This window comes from Hylobates moloch, unplaced genomic scaffold, assembly GCF_009828535.3.
Source record: "Hylobates moloch isolate HMO894 unplaced genomic scaffold, HMol_V3 SCAFFOLD_22, whole genome shotgun sequence".
NCBI lineage: Eukaryota > Metazoa > Chordata > Mammalia > Primates > Hylobatidae > Hylobates > Hylobates moloch.
The window spans coordinates 32,430,349-32,454,125 of NW_026652297.1; the positions used below are offsets into that span (position 1 = coordinate 32,430,349).

Sequence of the window (23,777 nt, forward strand, 5' to 3'; positions counted from 1 at the left end):
TACTTCATTCATCCTGTAACTCTACCTTTTCCCAATATTCCACAAAACCTATAAAGGCTCTTTATCACTTACAACATGAAATTCTGGACTAAAGGAAACCTTTTAAGTCACTCTACAATGTACCTAATTTTTCATTCTTTCACTTGCCTGTGTGTGACCTTGACTCTGGCCTTGCCAGTTTGTTCATTCCTTGCCTCAAAGGAAGCACGATACAGACTATCGGCTTCAGGATTAGACTTGAGTTTGGATTCCTGCTTTGTCAGTTACAGGCTAAAATCTTTCCACATTATCCTCCATGCTGAAGTAATCTTTCCCTGAAAATCAAGTTCATGTCAGTGTTCAAACTGATGATACATTTACTGACTTACCATTTCACCTGGGTCTTCTACTTCTCTCATTCCAATTACCTGAGCTTTGGGTTCCAATTCTGATCTCCCAGTCTCTATCACAACTTTCTATTTTTATTTTTTGAGACAGAATCTAGCTCTGTCACCCAGGATGGAATGCAGTGAGCTCACTGCAGCCTCAGCCCACAGGGCTCAAGCAATCCTCCCACCTCAGCCTCCAGAGTAGCTGCGACTATAGACTTGTACCACCCACGCCTGGCTAGTTATTTTATTTTTTATAGAGACAGAGTCTAATTTTGTTGCCCAGGCTGATCTCAAACCCCTGGGCTCAAGCAATCCTTCTGCCTCAGCCTCCCAAAGTGCTGGGATTACAGGCGTGAACCACTTTGCCCGGCCGCATCTCAACTTTTAAATATCCCTCTCTCAGGTAGCCATAGTCCTTAACCTTTGTTTTGACTGCCTCAACCTCTCATCTGTTATTCACCCATCCTCTATTTATGACATTTCCCTGACTATTGCTTATTTCTTCTGGTTTCGACATCTACATGGGTTGACTTAATTTTGATGTAATAAATGTTTGGTACAGTAACATAAAAAGTCAAATAAAAGAATGCAAAATTAAAACAAGTAATAGACATAGATTTCTATATCTTGGGTGGAAGATTCAAAGACAGAAATTAAAGTGAATGCTAGCACTGCAAAATGTATAAAAACACATTACAAAACAAGTCAGGGGCTTAAAGCCTATTGCTGGAATTTCACAGATGCTGCAGAACACAGCAAACAGTAGCTCCGGATGTGCCAAGCAAAGCCTTGCAATGTCACCGCGTCCCATTCCCGGCACTGCAGCCCTGTGCCACGTTCTTCCATCTTCTGCAGCATGTGACAGAAAGTTGTCTGTGTGGCACACGGTTAATGGAAATAAACCATTATAAAACAATAGCAATTGTTTTTGGTTTTCTGAGATCCATGGAGATTATTAAAAAATACAAATGACCAGTGACAACTTAGAAAGTGGAACTGATTAAACTTTTGAAGCAAAAATCTTATTCAATAAGATTGAGTCTTCCCTTCAGTTAATAGGAGTATTTTATATGTTGATGACACTATGGAAAAAAGCCCAGAAGATACGGAACTGTGTTTTGGTGGACAAATTTTGTTTAAATGCTTGTAATTTTTGAAACTCATAAAAATCATACTAATGTCCTTAATTTTAGTAGCACGCAGTTTAATTTGAATTATGACATCTATAAATTACTTGATTGATTTATATTGAATAAAAATTACTTTAAAATGGAATAAATTGAACAAAGGGAAGAAGAGTATAGTAAGTAATATGTGTAGGTTTGAGAATCAGACTGAGACTAACTAGCCAAATGAGCTTATAACAAGTTTCTTGATGGCTTCTCAGGCTCAGTTTCCTCTTCTATAAGATGCAGATAAAAATCTACTATGGCTATTGTTGGAATTAAATGATAGAATGCAGTAAAGCACTTTGCAGTGCAGTGTTTGGCAGATGGAAAATGTTCAGAAGGGTTAGCTAGTCTTCCTTATTCAATGTTGTAAGTAAATTAGGTGATCTTATGTTGCTAATATATGTTCCATCATGTTCCTAAACAAAATTATGTTCGATCCGTAAAGGGCACTAAAAGACATGTTTTCAATTTCCCCCCACTCCAAACTCAAAACAAAAAAGAATTAACTGCTCTAAATCCTGCATCACTCAGAATTCCACAAATTTTACCGCACTGATGGAGTTAATACCGTTTCTTTCACTTCAAACACAAAGCAGACTCACAATTCTAGGCCATATCAAGTATTTAAACATATGTTAGTTGGCCTCATATTAGCAGATTGTAACTCAGGGTAACATTTCTGAAGCTCTCCATTTGAACACTGTATTTTAAATGAAGCTACTAAGCCTGTTTTAGCAGAACCCCAACCAGAAACACATGCATGTGAATAATAAATAACAGTACATGTTCATTATACCTACATTCTGACCCAACAATCTTCCTAAGAATCCAAGGCATTCCAAGGAAACTGGGTTAGGACATGCCTAAGCAACATGTTTCTGATTCCACACCATTTCCAAAGGCAATATATGTTATCAGTAACCCTTTTTTCTTTTTGGTATATGTATTGCAAATAAAAAATCATAGAAAAATCTAGGAGTTCTGTGATGAGAATTCACAGGATTAATTTCCTTTAATTAGAACAACTAGGGGCTCTTCGGGTACAGCACTGTATGGCAGAATATCCACATTCTAGTCTCTAGAACCTATAAATATGTTATCTTCTACGGCAAAGTAGACTTTGCAGATGTCATTAGTTAAGGACCTAAAATGGAGAGATTATCATGAATTATCTGGATTAACCCAATCTAATCACACTGTTGCTTAAAAGCAGAGAAGGCAGTGGTCAGACAGGGGGCTGTGACCATGGAAAGCTTTGGAGAAGGAGCCACAAGCCAAGAAATGTGGGTGCCTTTCAAAGCTGAAGGGAAGATTCTCCCCTAGTGCCTCCAGACACTTTGATTTTAGCCCAGTGAGAATCTTGCTGGACTTCTAATCTACAGACAATAAATTTGTGTTGTTTTAAGCTACTACATTTGTGGCAATTTGTTTCAATGGCAATAGAAAACTAACATAATCATTATTCTCATGGCCTTCTTCACTAGAATTTCAGGAGCCAAATTGTATTTGAACTATTTAGCTGTTTAAAAATGTAGTGCTTTGAAGCAGACCTCACTACATTAAACTTTTGAAATGTAAAAAAGAGTTTTAAAAACAGCTTTGAGAGTTACTAGCATTGGTTTTTAGAGCCAACACAACTTTATTTAAATAGCACAGCTAGTCAATAGTAAATACCTCCCACAGCACCTTTTCCTTTCCAGAAGAACTTTACAAACCAAACCAAACTAGGGATAACCTATGAAGGTTTCTCTATGAATAAAATTAGTTATTTTATTTCATCCACTTTCATATCCTGCTGCCATAAACAAGCAATTCTTTTAACCAACACATTAATATAAATGACTTTTTTAAAAAAACTGATTTAAGGTTGAGTTTAAACTGAGCTTGTTACATGTCCCTCCTTCCACCAATATATCGTTCTTAATGGCTAATACATGATTAAAATCATCAGGGAATAATCTTTGAGGCCAGTCTCAATGCCACAGCTCCGACATACCTAAGTTCATCCATTTCCCTCTTCTTCTTCATTTCTTCTTTTTCTCTCCTTTTCATTTCCTGAATTTGGGCTTTTTTCTCATTCCTCTCTTCACGATCTCTGCATTCTTTCTCTGCTGCTAGGTCTGGGAACCGCTCCACTTTGGTCTTTTCTAATCGGTTCAGGATCTCATTTACTTTCTTCTCCACTGTCACAATTTTTACCTTTAAGGGAGATAGGAGAAAATATATTGCATCTTTTTGTTTTATTCTCCCAGAAGAGGGGTGAGGCTTTCCAGGGGTTTAGCAACCCAGTTTAATTCCCTTTAGAAAACATATATCATGCTCAGCCCTCAACAACAATGGTGTCAGACAGAAAAGATAGGATACTCCATTCAGTATCAGGGCTCCGCCTCCTTCAGTGGCACAAAACACTTACATCCTTCTGCCTGTGAAAGCCTATCTGCCCCACATCCATGTCAGCTGTTTTCTTCAGGTTAGACCACGGCGTATATACCACATTAACGTTGTTCATCTTGCAGCCTGCCAAGAGAGACTGTCTTCAACATGCAGGCAGGATGAGACTGAGCAATGTGTTCCCTTTCCCACTGGCAAACTGCCATAAGCCAACAAGGGAAACGGCTTAGAATGAACAGGCCACCCATTGTTTCAAACCACCAATACTTTTTCAAAAACCACCCACAAAAGGCAAATGGTAAAGCTGACAAAATTCAAATGAAAAGTATTACTGTGGCAAGTAGGGGTCCATGGATTAGCTTCAGGGACTTCTGAGGACTCTCTAAAATTGGATGCAAAATTTATCAGTGTGGTTTTTTTCAAAAGAAAAGGACAGAATATGTTTCCTCAGATTCTCAAAGAAGTCCTTGACTCTGAAGGTTAAGCAGCAATGGAAAGCCATGGCCTGGGACTCATAAGCCCTGGACTCCATCCGGAACTACCTTGAGCTAGCCGAGCCTCTCTGGAGAAGTCCCCCAGCCCTCTGAATCTCATATGAAATGTGAGGAAATTGGACTAGTTTAACAGTTTTTGCTTATAGTTTCTTTCAGCAGTGGAACCCTTTTACCAAAGAAAACACAGAAGTCATCAAAGCAGAGGTGCTCTGGATGGAAGAAGTGCCAGGTACCCTGTTCACTCCTCCTCCTGCCCCTTGCACCGCCGCCTCCACCACTCATGCCCTCTACCCCCAATACCCTCCCTGGCAGCTCTGGAAATCGCAGTTTGATCACTGGTTTGACACTCTCTCTGGTCCTTCCAAATTAGACGGCGAGATTTCAATGTTTATTAAATCCCCATGTACACTGGAAAAAGCTGGAAGACCACTTTACCCAAGTGGTCAAGGTTAACACCACTAAATATGGCGGAAAATGACATCATGTGCTGCCTGACTATAATGTGCAAAACTTCACTTATGTAATATTCCTTCCCCCAAAGTGCATGATGGGATTCTAATCCAGAGGAAGGATCAGACAAACCCCAACTGTGGGTTAGTAATCCCATTACTACAACTAGTCTGTACTTTTTGAAAGACAAAACAGCATCTCTGGATTAAAGAAGACTAAAGAGAAGTAAATACAGTGCAAGTAAATACAGCACATGGCTCTGGATCCAAAAAAAAGCTATAACGAAACAGTAGTGGGACAAGTGGCAAAACTTAAATACGGACTGTAATATCAGAACACGGTATTCTATCCATGTTAAACTTCCTGAATTTTACCACTGTAATACAGTTATTTAAGACAATGTCCGTGTTCTTCAGAGGAACATGTTCAAGGGTCATGATATCTACAATTTCGCTTCAGATGGTTCAGCTAAAAAGGTTAATGGGTATGCAATATATAAAGCAAATAAATATGGAAAAATTTAAAAATTGATGAATCTAAGTGAATGGTATATGGTAGCCGTACTATTCTTGCAACTTTTCTGTATATCTGAAAGTTTTTTCTAAATAAAGTTTCTTTAGAAAATCTCCATGTGCAAGGCACTGTGGGGGACACAAACATGACCAGACAATGAATCCTGCTCTCCACGATTCTAATGGAGCAGGGTAAGCACATAAATAACTTGGATTAAAAGGGGAACTGATCAAATGCTGTTGGAAAGCTACAGGAAACTGCTAAGACAGCACAGAGAAAGTGGGGCCACTCAAAGCTGAAGAAGGAAAAGCCTTCATCGAGGAGGCTCACAGAGCTCAGGGGTTACGGCAGCAGACTTGAGCCAAATGGGGTGACATCAAATCCAGTCTCTACTGTACTTCAGACCTCTAAGACCTTGAACAAGTTCCTTAATTCTCTTTAAGATCAGTTTCCTCCTCTATAAAATGAAAATAATATCTAACTCAACAGGGTGGATAATTTGTGAAGTACTTAGCACAGGGCCAAGCATGTAATTAACACTCCATCAATGTTAGCAATTACTACCACCACTACATCCACTATGTGGACCTTGAACCTTAGCTTGAATCTGGACTCTGATGACTGACAAAGACAAACCTGAGGGCAGAGGGAACAATATAAGCCGGGTGCAAGGTCAGAAAACAGCAAATATTGGCTTTGGCTGTAGCGTGCAATATGTGAAGGGAAAGAAGTCCACAGTCAAATCAGAGACACTTAAATGCTGGCTTCAGAAGTCCGGACTGAACAGTTTAGGCCAAGGAGAGTCAAGACAGTTTCTAAACTTTTAAAAGTTTAATCTGGAAAAGATTCACTGGGTGAACACAGAACAGGCTGACCTAAGATTCTAGACCTATGACCCAGAACAGGCTGATTCTATGGCGACAAACAAATTTACCCCCAAAGCCCTTGGTTCTGAGCACTGCAGGTGGTAAACTGGGGGAAAACTTTGTCCCGACAAAGTGCCACAAGTGGAGTGTCCTCTGGAAATCTCATAGCAATGACCATTTTCTCCACTCCTTGGCACATCATCTTCTACTGACTCACAAGAGCAAGACCCTTGGGCTTAGCTCCTTATTTGCTAGCTGAGCTATTGTTGCAGAAGGCTGAAGAGGAGAGAAAGAGGAGTTCAGTGTCATGACTCTTTGCTCCTCTTTGTTTTCTCTAGAATTAGTAAACTGTGAAGAGATTAAGAAGAAAGCAGCTGGGCCAAGAATAAGGCCTCCAAAGCTCTTTTAACAAAGACATGCCTGCTAGCCAGCAGCATAGGAAGGGATAAGGACACGTGAAGGAAGTTGGAACACAGAAGGAAAGAATATAACGATTGTTTCAATTCTTCTTGTTATTTCAGTAACTGAAGATCTTAGCTGAAAATCTTAGAAAATTCTCTTCTCCTCATAAAATGGAATGTCCCAAAATGTGTTATAATTTGTTAACTTATAGAGTTGAAAATCAGTGGCTCTGTAAAGCAACAGTTCTACCTTCTTTGGCTAGGTGCTGACTCATCATTCAGGCTGCCTAAGTGAAGGTGTGGGAAGTGTAGTCGGGGAAAGGGGAATGCTGCGCTGCTCTTGTCCTGTAATTGCCAACTCCTGGTACCTGTTATCAGCTGTGAGTCTGCCCCATGTTTATCTTCTACCCAAACCACGATTGCTTTCCAACCCTCTGGAGCATCCCTCCGCTCCATCTCAAGCCACAATAACCTCTGCCCGATCTAGACCTGTGTTCTACACCCTAAAATCGGATCTACTGGCTCATTCTTAGCAGAGCACCACCTCCTGGTTTCCCTTCTTAAACCCCACCCCTACCCTAATAATCATCCTTCTTGACCCTTCATGACTATTAGATGAAATCTTGCATAGCAGAAATAAATACCAGGTAATCACCAAGCACAGTATGCCAAGCCCCACCTAAAACACTTAGGCTGATTGTTCTCAACCCACGCTGCATAGGAGAATCACCCAGAGAGCTTTTAAAAGCAGTGATATTTGGGAATCACCCCAGACCAACTAAATAAGATTCTCTTCGGTGGGGAGGGGAAGTAACAAGATCAACTGACTTGACAACTTCACAATTTAAGAGGGAAAAAGTACGTAAGAGGAGGAGGGAAAGAAAAAGTAGAAAAGCATGATTTGGGGACTTTAATTCTAGAATCTAATGACAAATAATAGAAATAAAGATATCAAACAACATTAAAAATAAAGCCATAAAACACATTGTTCTTGCTTAGCTATCAACATTACCAAATTTCCCAAAGTCTTTTTATAATAACACTAAGTACAGACAGATCTAGACAACCTTCTATTCAAGGTAAGGAAACAGTAAAAAGAGCCGAGACTCAGATAGGACCGTCAAAATGACAGGGGTAGGGAGATCAGTTTTTAGTTCTTTGACAAGTAGCAAAATTGCCATCCATCTTAAAGAACAAAACATGGCAAAGGCACAGCACATATTATTCCTCTGATGGAGGCCAAAGTCAACAGCATGCTCACTAAAATGTAATCCATTTCAGACATAGAGAAAGTCAGTGCTAATTCTAAAAACACCGCTAGGAGAACTGACCTTGAATGCTATTGGCCTTAACAAGGTGGGCACAGTCCATCAGCACTTCCTTTGGGATGTCTTCTATATTCTCTCCCTGAAACACAAAAATAAACCAGTTGGTCCACTACCTCATTATCCATTGACACTGGAGCACTCAAAGGACATGTGCTGCCTTACCTACTAGGCATGATTTTATTAAAAGCAGAGGTTCTTCAACTGCTACAGAACACTGAAAAGTAAATTTACTGTGTGCATTATGGGAATGTTTGTTTAAAATAAGAGAAGGCTGTAATATGAAAAATACTGACACTTAATAAGTAAAAAAACAAAACAGGAAATGAAAAAAACTACCAGAATATTAATTACAATTATGTCTGAGAATTTTTATTCTCTTTCTTCTCATTCTGACTTCTAGAAACCTTGTGGAAAATGGTGCCTATTTTTGACAACTGGATGTCTTCCTGGCCGAGGTCCCCATGACCTTCCTCGCAAAAGAAAATGTGTAGTTTTAGTTCTCAGACATCTGGTAGTTCATCTATCCTCAGCTTTAATCAGGAAAAAAGTTCTTGTTGGGTAGATCTCAACCATTCATTGTGAGGAAGAAATAATAGAAATGACACTGATCCTTTTTCTCTACAGAAATCTGTATCAAAATCAAAGATGAATAAGTGAGGTGATGCCCCTTTTACAGAGGCAGAAACAGGCCAGTTAAATAACTTGCTCAGAGTCACGTGGTGAGTAAGCAGCAGAACCAGAATTCAAAGCCAGCAGTCTGGCCCCAGAGTCTGAATGAACCCCTTAGTCTTACTGCATTTCCAACCTCCTTGGTACCTACTAAGTACAACGGCTATGTCATTTACTGCAGGAAATTAATCAGGTAAAAGTTCCTCAAGGAGCACACACTTTCAAACTGGACACATTAGGCTGGGTTTAGGGGCTCGCGCCTGTAATCCCAGCACTTTGGGAAGCCAAGGCAGGAGGACACCTCGAGCGCAGGTGTTCCAGACCAGCATGGGCAACACAGTGAGACCCCGTATTTACCAAAAAAAATTAAATTGAGTTCATTACGTGTTTCCAAAAGAAAGAGAAATTGAACTTCTATTCAAACAAGTAATAACTGTGGCAATGTGAACTTGGGGCTACCACCAGTATTTTCCATCTTCTGACACAGCAGATCCCCCAAAGAATACATTAATCTGACGCCATAATTTATTTTCTCCAAATCTAATAGTTCCAAAATGGCAAGAAGCTGCCTAAAAGAATTCAGAATTTTGCTCCAGCATAGAGTTCATAATCCTCTTTTCCTTCACCATATAGTCCTCAAAAACATAAATAGTATGAGATGGGGCACACTGTTTAACCTTGCTAGTAAACTAAAAAGTGAATATTATTGCCATAATGAAGTGGCATCTTACATTCATCAAAATGGTCAAAAGGTTTTTATTTTTAAAGTTATAAAACCCAAAAAGGTTTTGGAAAACCTATAAATAGTAGAGAGCATTTTAAACAAGCACAATACTTTCAGAGGGCAATCTGGCGAAAAAGCAGTTACCAAACTATGTACATCTTTTGACCCAGGAAATCCATTCCTAAGAAGTATTCTAAGAGAATAATGAAAAACAAAAAACAAAAATTAAACCAGAAGGTAGTTCATGAAAAGTTATTTCTTGGTGATTCATAATGCTGAAAAATTGTAAACAACCTATATTCTGACAAAAGAATTTCATATTAATTGCAGCATATTATTAACTCAATGCAGCCAGTCAAAATAACAAATATGAAAATTATATAGCAACATAAAAAAGTTCATAAAATGTCATGTTAAAAAGTAATCTAATCAACCAGGGGATGTCAAGATGGAATGTGGACAAGAGAATTTAACTGTATTACAAACATAGGACATCACGTCACTGAAAGGGGTGGGAAAAAAAGTAGCTTACAGCTAACTTTGGAAAACTATGTGTTTTTGTTGTTGTTGTTGTTGTTGTTGTTGTTGTTGTTGTTGTTGTTGAGACAGGGTCTTGCTCTGTTGCCCAGGCTGGAGTGCAGTAGTGTGATCATGGCTCACTGAAGCCTCAGCCTCCTGGGCTCAAGTGAGCCTCCTATCTCAGTCTCCCAAGTAACTGGGACCACAGGTGGGTATCCCACAACTAGCTACATTTTCTTTATTTTTTGTAGTGACAGTGTCTCCCTATGATGCCCAGGCTGGTCTTGAACTACTGGGCTCAACTGATCCTCCAGCTCAGCCTCCCCAAGTGCGAGCATGGAAAACAATGTTTTGACTAGAAATGGTTTAAGGCAAAAAGACAACCTGTAGCAAAGGATGACAATCAGAGCCATCCCCATGAGCTCATCTTTAGCTTAATATAAATACATATGGAGAGATACAGAAACAATTACAGATATGTGCATACACATGGGTTAGTATACATACATGTATCTCCTTCTCTGTCAGCTCAGAGGGCCGAAAAGCGATGACACTCCAGTGGTAACAGGCGCACCCAGAGCCCAGATCTTTTTAAATTTTTTCACATCAGACATGACAAGGTTCAAGGGTGGCACATCTCATACATGCACATGAACAGCCAATCATCGCACTCAAACTACAAAAGGATCCATCTAGATCTTGATTTCGAAACACCATTACCACTGAAAAGAACCAGCGTTCCTTGAAGAAATGCCCGATTCTAGAGCTGGGACGGGGAAAATATAAGACAAGCCTGGAGCTCTCTGTAGTGCCAGAAAGCAAGGATGTGCTCAAAGAACAAACGGATGGGAGCATGTCAGAGGACATGGGAGCGCACAGGAGCCCGCTGAAAGAGCTCCAGCTGAAGCTGCAACGATATCAGAGTAAAATAACCCGGTTCCAGAACATATCTCAAAGGATAAAATAAACATAGGAGTCTAGGCTGATGCAAATAAATGACTGAATAAATAAATAGGGGAAAAGAGACAAATGTGCCTTCCAGAATTCCAAATAATGTATATAGACACTCTCCTCTCCAGGAAGTAGTGCTTAATTCCATCCTCCACCTCCTTGAGCGTGGGCTGGACTTAGTGACTTGCTTCCAAATAAGAATACAGAAAGGGGGAGAAAAGCAACCTTATAGTAGAGCAACCTCCAAACACTACCCTGGCCAGGCCATCAAGGCTTACGTCATCGGTGATACGTCACGGTAATACACGCACCTGATATGCTGTGACGAGACAGGCACTTCACCTCTGTGATATTCTCCCCGTAAACCCATAACCCATCTAGTCACGAGAAAAAATATCAGATAAATGCAAATTGAGCAATAGTCTACAAAACACCTGATCAGTACTTCTCAAACTGTCAAGGTCATAAAAAACAGAGAAAGAATGAGAAATTGTCATAGACTAGAGGAGACTAGGCAGACACAACTAAATGTAATATGGTACTCTAGACTGGCTACTAGAACAGAAAGAGGGCATTAATAGAAAATTGGTGAAATCCAAATAAAGTCCAGAGTTTAGGTGACAGCAATGTGCCAAGGTTAGTTTCTTTGTCTTGACAAATCTACCATAGTAATGTAAGATGTTAATGATGGGGGTAACTAGGTGAAGGGTAGATGGGAACTCTGTATGACTCCTGCCACTTTTCTGTAAATCTAACATTTTTCCAAAGTTGAAAGTTTATCAAAAAGAAAGCAGTACACTCACAAGCATATACACCCTATGATTCAACTATATAAAATATATGAATAGAGACAGATTGGAAAAATAATGGTATTGTATTATTAGGGGCCATTAAATATTTTTTCCTTTATTACTAGCATGTTCTTTTAAACTTCCTAAAGAAGCCCATGATAACTGGGAACACGGGCCCTTCACTGAGGCAGTAGAATCACATGAGCCACACATGATATCCACTGGAGGAGACAGAAAGTCTGGGAGTGTCAACTGAATCGAAAGAAAAGGAAAGCAGAGATGACAGACAACACACCGGAAGTGACGGGATAAGCAGTGCATCTAGCTGGGAAATATGTACACTGCCTCCTTCTACATCTCAAAAATCATCTAGAATGTTAGAGCGATTTCCTGGGTCAGAGGGAAGACATGTCTTCATTTGTTAACTTTTAGATTTGCGTACCGACTTATTACTTCAAGCAATTTAATTGCAAAGGATAAAGAACAAGATATGATGCATCATCAGGAGAAAAGTCAAGAATCCATGTTTAAATTCAGTTACCTTATGTAATCGAAGGTATACATGAGCCGAAGAGAGTTTGTCCACATGAAACCTACAAAGAATGAAAACCACTTTTAGCAAGAGGTACAAGACAATCATCTCCTCAGGCCACATGCCATTTAAAGCATTCTGTTCTAAAAAGTCTTCACTCCATGCCTGCCACATGTGAAGCATCATGAGGAGTATAAAGCACAGTCACCACCTCCAAAGGGCTCCCCATCACCATGAAGAGGTACGAGAAACACTGAGTTATGGAGCTGTAAGTGCCAAGATGAGTAGAGATACTAAATGTTAACTGTGCGGGGAAGGGTGATTTTTCAAGACATAAAAAGAACTATCAGTGATCAAACGCTTCATGATAAAAAGGAGGCAGTGAGATTTGGTTGGCCCCTGACTGAAGCATAGGACTTAGAGCAAAACCAAGGAAAAGAATTTCAGGTGAAAAAAGTGGGAGTGAAAGAAGTCAGCAAGTCTCCAATGCTGCCAGCCTGGGAGATTAGCAGAACCACAGTTTGGCGGAAACAGATGACTGTTTTGTTTGTGACATCCCAAATTTCAAGTGATAGCAAAACAATCCAAAGAGAATGTTGAATAGAGAGCTGGAAGAGTTAGGTGGGGCCTAAAGACGCTAAGCAGAACACATCATTAAATGGGTTACAATTCAATAATGTAACCCAATAATTCACAAGCCCAACAGTTCATCCGGCCCTATGTTCTGACAGTGATACTAACACATGTCTCTTGGGTGAGCACTGCCCTTTATTGACATTGTCCTAAAAACATTCAGAATGTTCCCCACCCCTTAAATTTACCTTGCATTATGGCTCTATCATCTATCAATTTAATTAAACCTTTTAAAATCTATGCAACATTCAGGATATGAGATTTTCATGTTTTCAATTCACCAAATGAATTTGACTTTCTCTTTCCAATACCCGGAAATGCCCCCTCAGAATCCCAGCATCACACAACAAACAAGGTAACACGACTGCCACTTCGTGATTCTGTTAACTTTAGTTGATATGATTTGGATTTGTGTCCCCACCAAATCTCATGTCGAATTGTAATCCCCAATGTTAGAAGTGGGGCCTGGTGGGAGGTGACTGGATCATGGGGGTGGATTCTTCATGAATGGTTTAGCAGCATCCCCTTGGTACTATTCTTGTGATAGAGTTCTCATGAGATCTGTTTAAAAGTGTGTAGCCCTGGCACCCTGCTCCTGCCATGTAAGACGCCTCGCTTCCCCTTTGCCTTCCGCCATGATTAAAAGTTCCATGAGGCCTGCCAGAAACAGACACTGCCATGCTTCCTGTATAGCCTGCCAAACCATGAGCCAATTAAACCTCTTTTCTTTACAAATTACCCAGTCTCAGGTATTTCTCTATAGCAATGCAAGACGGACTAATACATTAGTCATACTGCTTCCTTGGTCCTTACCTTTCCAGACTGAAGAATGTTCAGAAAATCCTAAAGAGGCATCATTACATCCCATTATGTTTCTCTAGCCATTTTCTTAAGCACTAATAAATGTTTTAGAGGTGAAAATGGTCACCTTCACACCTAGTACAAGATGTAGACTGTAAGATTCTATATAAAAGTGCCCTCTTTGAAGAGGTTAGTCATCTTGCTATTCACTATGCATACATAAAAATATTAGGCACTTTTGGCACACAGTTTATGATGACTCTAGGTTTTACTCTTAATCATTAGTGATACCCAGAAACAGACATAACATCTTATTTGACTTATATTTCTCCAAGTGGTTCACTTACTCATTTGCATTCCCATGTGAGAGATTCATACTAATTATCACCTTCAGCTGGACATTTTCCAGCCAGAAAAACCTGTGCTTTTTGCAAATCTAAAAATGACATATATCATTATCCTCTTTCAGAATCTTAGGAAAATATCACACTAGTAACCAAGATAACTGAAAAGTAACTTCTCCCATTCCAACTTTTATTTGCCTGAAGCCAGTTCTCTATTTACAACATCTTCTTCCCTATGTACCTATAGTAGATTGAATTCTGATTTTTCTTAAAGGTCTCTGATGTAGAATTTTGTCAAAAGAAATACCCAAATAATTCAATATATATTTAATGATATTCATACATAAGTAGAGAAAGAACCAAAACACACACAGGAATATCACTGCCAAAATACAGCAACTTTACTGATATACATCAATTTCAGGTTTGTATATGATAGATACACCTCTACAAAGGGCAGGGGAAAATGGATGAAAGTATAAGAGAAAAAATCCAGCTCTATAAACAAACTATCTTGAGCAAGTTTCCTTAAAACAGAAGCAAATGACTTCTCAAATCTTTCTAAACGTTTACTCAAAGTTTAAATTATAACCGTAGTTCCCTCTTATCCTTGTTATCTTCCTCTCCCTGTTACCCTTTTCTGAATGCAGAGACCAGAAACTTCACTAAATGAGCATCAACTGCCTGAGGATACAGATTCAGGGCCCTGGAGCTGCGGCTGTCCAACTACTTAAAGAGGAGTCTGTGGAAACACTAATAATTAGGAAGTCTGGACACAGTAAATGCACACTATTTCTATTTTCCTACATTTAAAGATTAATTTAGGGCTGCGCACAGTGGCTCACACCTGTAGTGCCAGCACTTTGGGAGACCTAGGTGGGAGGATCACTTCAGGTCAGGGGTTGGAGACCAGCCTGGCCAACATGGTGAAATCCCATCTCTGCTAAAAATACAAAAAAATTAGCCAGGCACGGTGGCGGGTGCCTGTAGTCCCAGCTACTCGGGAGGTTGAAGCAGGAGAATCACTTGAACCCGGGAGGTGAAGGTTGCATTGAGCTGAGATGGCACCACTGCACTCCAGCCTGGGAGACAGAGCGCGGCGTGGCAGAAAAAAAAAAAAAAAAAAAAAAAAAGATGAATTTAGTTCCATTCTCACTGATTCCTAGGAAAACCCTTTGCTTAAAAGAGCCTCAGGAGGTTTTCCAGGATAAATTCAGATGCTGACATTCACAGAGGTAATGAATGATTCAAAAGCTCCACAAAGTGAAGCAGGTGAACACCCCACCCTGGAATGGTGATCAACTCAGGATCATTCTTAGCACTCCCTGGAATATGTCCAAAATCGACAGCTGGAATGGGTTTTGAGGTCTACACCTACTCACATCACACCTCTAATGTAGCTTCTGAAGGTAAAAGCCAATCACATCCAACAACATTCATCTCAAGACTACTAAAGGGGGTCAAAATGGGCCTCTCGGTATCTGTAGACCAATTTGGGAAGTACTAACCGTAATGAAATGAAAAACTGAGGTCATAATTTATTGGATGTGGGTTGTAAAGTGGAAATTTCTCTTCCATTTATTTAATTAAACAAATGAAAGTCAGGTAGAAGGCTGTGGTACACTGATTTTCAGGCTGCATCTGATTATGTAACCTTCTCTATGCAGGTATTTATGCCTCAAACCTGATAGGTTAAAAATTTCCATCAGCTAACTGCCTAACAGGTGCAGACATTCTTATTCCCATGACAGTCTGGAGATCGCCGGTCTTTAAAAACAACTGAAAATCATCCAGCTGGGGGTGGCAGAAGCTCAAAATGGAGATAACCGTGATGCGGCCACTGTAGGGAAATATCCATGGAGACTGCTTCTATGCTGGCAGAGAGTCAATTAGGAAATCAACAAATATTTACTCGATACCTACTATGTGCCAGGACCTATGCTAGGTACTGGGGACACAGTAGTTAATGAAATAGGTGATCATTGTCCTCATACAGCTTACTGTCTCAGGCCCTAGGAAGGCGGGCAGCCCCAGTCTGGATGTTTTCAGCATTGCACACTGCCCACTTGAGGCAAGAGAGCACCAAGCAGGGTTTAACTTGATGACATATTTGGATTTAGAAGACAGGCTACTGTGCTGGAATAGGGACCAGATTTAAAAAGCTTTTAGGCCGGGCGCGGTGGCTCACGCTTGTAATCCTAGCACTTTGGGAGGCCGAGGCGGGTGGATCACGAGGTCAGGAGATCGAGACCACGGTGAAACCCCGTCTCTACTAAAAATACAAAAAAAATTAGCCGGGCGTGGTGGCGGGCGCCTGTAGTCCCAGCTACTCGGAGAGGCTGAGGCAGGAGAATGGCGTGAACCCGGGAGGCGGAGCTTGCAGTGAGCCAAGATTGTGCCACTGCACTCCAGCCTGGGCGACAGAGCAAGACTCTGTCTCAAAAAAAAAAAAAAAAAGCCTTTAGAATTCCTTTGTTCCAGCTGGGCGCGGTGGCTCACGCTGTAATCCCGGCACTTTGGGAGGCCAATGCAGGTGGATCACCTGAGGTTAGGAGTTCGAGACCAGCCTGGCCAACATGGTGATAGCATAGCCCCAGTCTCTACTAAAAATACAAAAACTTAGCCAGGCATGATGGTGGGCGCCTGTAGTCCCAGCTACTCGGTAGGCTGAGGCAGGAGAATCTCTTGAACTCGGGAGGTAGAGGTTACAGTGAGCCGAGATCACACGCCATTGCACTCCAGCCTGGGCAACAAGGGCGAAACTCCATCTCAAAAAAAAAAAAGAAAATTAAATCAACTCTTCTAAAAAGCAGTAGCCTCAACTCTATCACCAGAGGGAATTAAGGAAGGGTCTGTGTCCACATTTAGAGAAAAGAGGTCCAGAGAGAGCTGCAGCAACAGCCTGGGAGAAGAAAGGAGTTGAAGCCAAAAGAGTAGCAGCCTGGAGGAGACAGAAGCAGTGACTTAGAACCGGAGCCAGAGCCAGAAGCAGACAAAGCAGACCCAGTCAGTTTCTCTTAACCTTAATTTCCTCATCTGAAAAAATGGGCAAAATATTAATATCTATTTCACAGGGTTGTTGTGAAATTAAATGTATTAATGGAGGTAAACACTTAGTATTTGGCATATAGTTAAGTGCTTGATAGATGTTCAGTATCATAATAAAGCAAATGGGACCCAGGTGCCTTTATCTTCAGGGATAGCATTTGGTAGGAGGTATGAGGAGTCAGGAAGATGATAACCCACTCCATAGGCAGGACTGTGCTCCAGAAGAGAGACAATACTAGGGTCAGAGTCAGTCGTGTAAGCTGAAGATGAAGAAAAAGAAAGTAGACTGGGTGTGAGAGTATTATAGGACAGAAGCCCATGTATTCATAAAAGGTCCCAGGTCTGAATGGCAGAAGTCTATATGGTGTTCTAAGACAGAGAAAAGAATTCAGCTTAAATGAAGTCTTTTTGTTTGTTTGGTATTCTTTTTTTTTGGACTGGGTTTTGTGAGCAAAATAAATTATCTCAAAGGGAGACTAAGAAAGTGTATGTTATTATTTAAAACAGTTCACATAAATTATTTTAGGAAGGCGTTGGGGTTGGATCAAGACAGAGCTAAACTCATCAGGGAGTTTAGAAGACAAAGGAAAACAAGTGTGCTTCTTTTAAAGCTGGACCAGTCAGAACCTCCGTCTATTCCATCCGCATGGATGCTTGTATCTATTTTCTTCATTGCTTCATGTGAAGGCTTCATTTTTCCACTCAAGAACAGTGGCCTGAATATTTAAGTAAGGTGTGGTCTCAGTAACTTACTATGGCGTGGAGACAAAAAGGAGGAAAAAGAAGGCCTGTGTCCTAGAGGCCTTTGCTCTCAAGCCTGAGATCAAACCCAAAAACATCATTTCCAACTTGCAAGATAATTAGAAATGAAGGGAACTGGCAGTCAGCTGTTTACCCCTGAAGACCCATAAACCACAGTACAAAGCATGATTCTAGTTTGAGTGCTTGGCCGAGTCTAAGAAAGGAAATGATGATCTACAGAGGGCAGAACCAAAATTGTTACTTACCAGATATCTTCAGGCCAGCCATGCTTGATCAGATCTTCATCTGCAATGAGATATGAGAAAAGAAAGAAACAAAAACTGTCAAATGAAGATATGCCAGGGTTTATAAATTAAGAATGGGAGAAATGTCAGCTCCTCCCATAAATTTCTCTCTCCCTCAATGAAGAAGAGTAACTCGGAGACCTTGATGCTTGAAAATATAGAAAAAATAATAATTTTCACAATTTAACTATATAAACTTTATAATTTTTATAAATTTATATAATACTTCTAATCTAAAGCTTAGATATTATTTCTACATGAAGATAATAAAACTAACACTGACAAAACAAAGCAACCAATACATTAGATGTTTCAGAAAATCAATTCACCTAATAATACTTAAACATTAAAAAGAACTGGCTGAAACTTTAAAGCAATATTTTACTTCTTTAAGAAAAAATAACTTGATTATAAAATTACAGAAAATTTAAAACAAAACAAACACTAGAAGTATAAAAAGAAAATAAAAATCACCTGAAATTCTATCACATATGGAAATAAAATACCAGAAGAAATAGCTAACAGAGTGAAAAGTAATTGTCTGGGGAGGTAGCGGGTGGGGTGGAACATGGGTATTAAGAAGGATTTTTTTTTTTTTTTTAATTCTAAGCATTCTATTACTACTTGACTTTTCAAACTATGTATTTGTTAGATAAAAATAAAAATAAAGTTCTTTGGGAACAATGACTACCTAATTCTCTTATATGAATAAACTTTTCTATTGTTGGCCCTTGGGTTGTTTCTAATTATAAATGCTTCAATAAATTTTTTAAATAAAGTTGTCCATATTTCTGATTATTTCCTTAAGGTACATTTCTAAAAGCTAAAGTATTTGCTCAAAGTAAATGCACATTTTTTAAGGCTAATATATATCACTACATAAAGGTTATATCAATAAATATTTCTTACAGCCATATTAATAATTGGTAATAATTCTGTTTAATACAGAAGTATTTAAGTATTAAACGCCAATTTAAAAATTATAAACAAGACTGGGTGGCTCATGCCTGTAATCCCAGCACTTTGGGAGGCTGAGGCAAGCAGATCACCTGAGGTCAGGAGTTTGAGACCAGCCTGGCCAACATGGCGAAACCCCATCTCCACTAAAATTACAGAAATTAGCCAGGCATGGTAGCACATGCCTGTAGCTCCAGCCACTTGGGAGGCTGAGGTGGGAGAATTGCTTGAATCCAGGAGGTGGAGGTTGCAGTGAGCTGAAATCATGCCACTGCACTCCAGCCTGGGTGACAGAGTGAGAAACTGTCTCAAAAAAATAAATAAATAAATAAATTGTGAATGATTCATATGTGATGATTTAAAATGTACCCAAGAAAGTATGGTCTATATAATTTGAATGGGGTATTTACCGTCCAGAAAAGGAAAAGCAAAAGGAAGACACATTTTGGGTGACGAAACTCATAACAATTGTAGATACTACGAGTTTTCTGAAAGGCTTTCTAATGCTTTAAGTAGGACTGAGCAAATAGCCAAAAGGTAAGCAAAAAAAGGAAAGAGAAATTTAAAAAATCTCTTGCCTTCAGTCAGGCAAAGTTTGGCTCCCTGATGACACCTGCTGGCTGATAAAAAGAACAGACCTGAAAGCTTTACAGTGAAAGTAAATCATTCCACTTAAATTGATTGTTCTATCGAGTTCTTGGTCTGAAGTCATAAACACTATTAGAAATAAATGTAATGGGCTAGGAATGCCAGACAATGGGGTGATTTAGAGAAGTAATGTCCGTTCTTACAAGGCAACCTAGGAAAAGTTGATACCTCCAAATGACTCTAAGGGTTCCTAGGGAAAAAGTGTTCCATACATACATACATTCATTTATTTCAGACAACATATTCTCGCTGTCTCTTAAGCTGGAATGCAGTGGCATGATCACGGCTCACTGCAGACTACCTCCCAGGCTCAAGCGATCTTCCTGCCTCAGCCTCCTGAGTAGCAAGGACAACAGGTGTGTGTCACTATGCCCAGCTAATATTTTCTTTTATTGTTGTTTTTTGTAGAGACAGGGTCTCTCTATGTTGCTCAGGCAGGTCTCGAACTCCTGGGCTCAAGTGATCCTCTCGCCTCAGCCTGTCAAAGTGTTGGGATTACAGGCATAAGCCACCATGCCTGGCCTCTTACATTTTTTTCTACAAAGGTTTTAATGACAGCAAAATGCCACTCCAGAGGGCTCTAAAAATATCATCTAAATTTATATCTGTGACATAAATCATGTATCTAGATTTGTATCTATATATTCCTACAATAGACATTCAAAGGATTCCACAATCTAGTCCATCCTAACCCACTCCTCCACAAAGCCTTCTCAGCTTTCAATTTACTATCTCTGATCTGTCTACTTCTACAACATTTACTATTCATGTTACTTCATTGTGTCTATACTTTTTAAAAAATAGACCTTAGTACTTTTTCATGATAATAAAGTTGTGACATTAACTTTGGGTGTGACTTAATGGTGAAGCAGTCTGCAGCATATTAATACTTGAGTTTTATATTTCTCCTACTAACCCATAAATCATCGCAAGTAACATTGATTGTTAAAGCATTTTTCTTACGTAGCTTAGGAAGTGCTGCTGTCTCCCTATGTGAGCTTGTTTTGTTTCTCAAAAGCTAGTCTGTCAAAGTAGGTGAAAACTCAGAACCAACAAACTGGGTGGGGGGCATGGAAGGTGGTGAGTGAGAGATAACACTTACCTGCTGAAAATTTCAAAATCAAATGCTTTTGAAAACTTACTTTCATATTTATCTTTTCCCATGTAAATAGTGTAGGCAGATGAATTAACTAAGATAAAACAAAAATAAAAAACAATTAGTAACTTCATCACCAACAAAATTGTTTTTTGTTTTTTTTTTTTGAGACGGAGTCTCGCTCTGTCGCCCAGGCTGGAGTGCAGTGGCGCGATCTTGGCTCACTGCAAGCTCCGCCTCCCGGGTTCACGCCATTCTCCTGCCTCAGCCTCTCCGAGTAGCTGGGACTACAGGCGCCCGCCACCACGCCCGGCTAATTTTTTTTGTATTTTTAGTAGAGACAGGGTTTCACCGTGGTCTCGATCTCCTGACCTCGTGATCCGCCCGCCTCAGCCTCCCAAAGTGCTGGGATTACAAGCGTGAGCCACTGCGCCCGGCCCAAAATTGTTTCATGTGAAAAACAAGTGACAATTCTTAGATTAGGGGTTGGCAAACCATGGCCCATGATCCAAATCCAGCCTACCACCTGCTTTTGGACAGCGCTTGAGCTAAGAATGGTTTTTACATTTTTAAAGGGGTGGAAAAAAGCAAAACAAAGAAGAATAAGCCACAGAGATTGTAGGTGACTCACAAAGCCTAAAATATTTACTATCTGGCCCCAAAAGAAAAAGGTTACCATCCTTACCAACAGCTACTTTCCTACTTTCTCAGGGTTACAGTTCAATGGTATTGCCTATACTTTTGCCTTCTTTAAGAGTTAAAAAAAAAAAAAGAAAATTAAACACCACGACTAAGTTCCCATGTTTACCAAAGTTTTATTTTGCATAATTGTATTTAGCCAATATTACCCATATTCCAGGTGTGCTGCATATTCTAACAGGCTCTCTATCACATTCAGGGATACCATGACTCTCCAACTTCTAAACCAGTGACTCTGACCCCTGAGTCATTAGAATCATCTAATTATGCCCCAGCTCCACCTCAGATCAACTAAATCCAAACTTCTGGTGGGCAAGAGTGAGCATCTGTGTTTTCTAAAAGCCTTCCAAGTGATTCTAATGTAAGGTCAGGGTTAGAAACAACTACCCTAACTCAAATGGAATCTTCTGGGTATGGCTTATCCTAGAAATGACATTTGCTTTACCAAGGTGGTGTTTTATTGCAGACGTCCCTACCTTGGATTCCTACTGAAATTATAACTGAGTGCCAGGTTTCAAAGCTAGTCTACCAAAACTTGTTTGATCCAATTGGACTAAACTCCTGAATTCATAGACACTGGGCCCTCAGGCTACAAAGCCTGTGATGGAGAAGTACTGAAGCACACATACACACTGAGGCAAAGTACTGATAAGTGCAGAGTTGGGCTGGACAATCTGTTGGCTATCACTCCACAGCACAGAACACACACATGTACCTGGAGCCCTGAAGGACAAAGAGCAATACGCTCTCCTAAATTAAAAAGCCTTATATCAGAGAGATTCCCTGTACTTTCAGTAATGAGAAGCTTCTTCAATGATCAATCCTAGTTGCCTTTCTTGGGGGAGAGAAAACTAATTCCTTTGTTTAACATTTATAATAACTAAAGTCCAGAAGTAGTTGAGAAAAATAACTTGAAAGAATGTGTGCATCGCCAAGTTTATAGAAATGCTTGTCTATTACTGAGCATTGTAGTACCTTGATCAGGCCTTAGTGTAGCATGTAACAAATGCCAAAAGGGTGGGAATAAAACTAAAAAGCATTTCAGATTTTCTCTGCATGGCCTGACAATAGTTCAAGTATATACCCTTTCAATCCTACAATGTCACTACCTATAATGTTACCATGATACAGTACCAAAATACTCCACCAAGCAATAATCTTTTTACAACCTAACACCCCTTAATAGACACTCTTTAAATATATTATAGATTTGAACATCCATAAACAAAATACCATGTACCCATTAAAAAGAAATGGCAGGTGAAGAAATTAAGTATCAGAACAGTATTTTTGTGTATCTATATATGATTCAATTTATAAAAAATAAATGATTATAATGGTATGTGTGTACATACATACACATACATGTTTTATTTTTATATAAGCACATACTTTATATGTATGGAAGCATAGACATTTTTTAACAACAGTTACCTTGGTTAGCCTGCTATAAAACATACAGATGGCTTTTGTAATTAGAACAGAATTTTCAAAATAACAATATAGGCCAGGTGTAGTGGCTCACGCCTGTAATCTCAGCACTTCAGGAGGCCACGGTGGGCAGATCACCTGAGGCCAGAAGTTTAAGACCAGCCTGGCCAACATGTTGAAACCCCATCTCTACTAAAAATACAAAAATTAGCCAGGTGTGGTGGCACACGCCAGTGGTTCCAGCTACTGGAGAGGCTGAGGCATGAGGATTGCTTGAACCTGGGAGGCAGAGGTTGCAGTGAGCCAAGATCGTGCCACTGCACTCCAGCCTGGGCAACAGCAAGACTGTCTCAAAAAAGAAAACATAATAATTGATATAAAATATTAATAAAGTTGTCTCTGCAGGCCAAGCTATCTAAGCTACAGCCAAAAGAGTAACAGGAATGTTTTGATGGTTGACTTATTAAATGAAGTGATTAAGAAAATGGCCATAACAAACCTAAAGTGAGGAGCATTCTACAAAGTAATTCAACTAACAATGCCATGAAAGACAAAGACTGAGCAATTGCTCGCAATTAGAGGAGGCTACAGGATAATGACACCTGAAGAATGCAACGATGATTTGTAAGGTATTTTTTGTTACAAATACATCATTAGGACACAATGGGAACTGAATAAAGCCTGTTGATTAGATAATAGCATTGCTGCAATGTTAATTTCCTAATTTTGACAATGAAAAAATGTCTTTTGAGAGAGAATGCCCTTGATTTTAGAAAATAAATCTGAAGCATTCAGGGGTTAATTGCAACTTACTAACAAACATTTCAGGAAAAAGGTGTGTGCGAAAGAAAAAAATAGACAAAAAGAGAATGGGAAAAAGAAAGACAAGGCATGTGGTAAAA

General features: G+C 39.7%; 1 protein-coding gene and 1 pseudogene across 4 annotated transcripts in view; both read right to left on the reverse strand.

The window, feature by feature from the left end:
- Positions 1 to 23,777, reverse strand: part of CCDC25 (coiled-coil domain containing 25) — a 41,693-nt gene that overhangs the window by 12,877 nt on the left and 5,039 nt on the right. For 3 of the 4 annotated variants that reach the window (XM_032143381.2, XM_032143380.2, XM_032143379.2), the window contains exons 2-7: positions 20,792 to 20,839; positions 18,006 to 18,045; positions 12,182 to 12,233; positions 7,990 to 8,065; positions 3,957 to 4,060; positions 3,540 to 3,742 (exon numbers count right to left, since the gene is read on the reverse strand). In XM_032143381.2, the coding sequence (XP_031999272.1) occupies positions 3,540 to 3,742; positions 3,957 to 4,060; positions 7,990 to 8,065; positions 12,182 to 12,233; positions 18,006 to 18,045; positions 20,792 to 20,839 (523 nt within the window). Of the gene's footprint in view, positions 1 to 3,539; positions 3,743 to 3,956; positions 4,061 to 7,989; positions 8,066 to 12,181; positions 12,234 to 18,005; positions 18,046 to 20,791; positions 20,841 to 23,777 lie in introns of those variants that run through there. The other variant, XM_058433385.1, reaches the window with a different exon arrangement.
- On the reverse strand, positions 10,498 to 10,586 carry LOC116462179 (small nucleolar RNA U13; annotated as a pseudogene).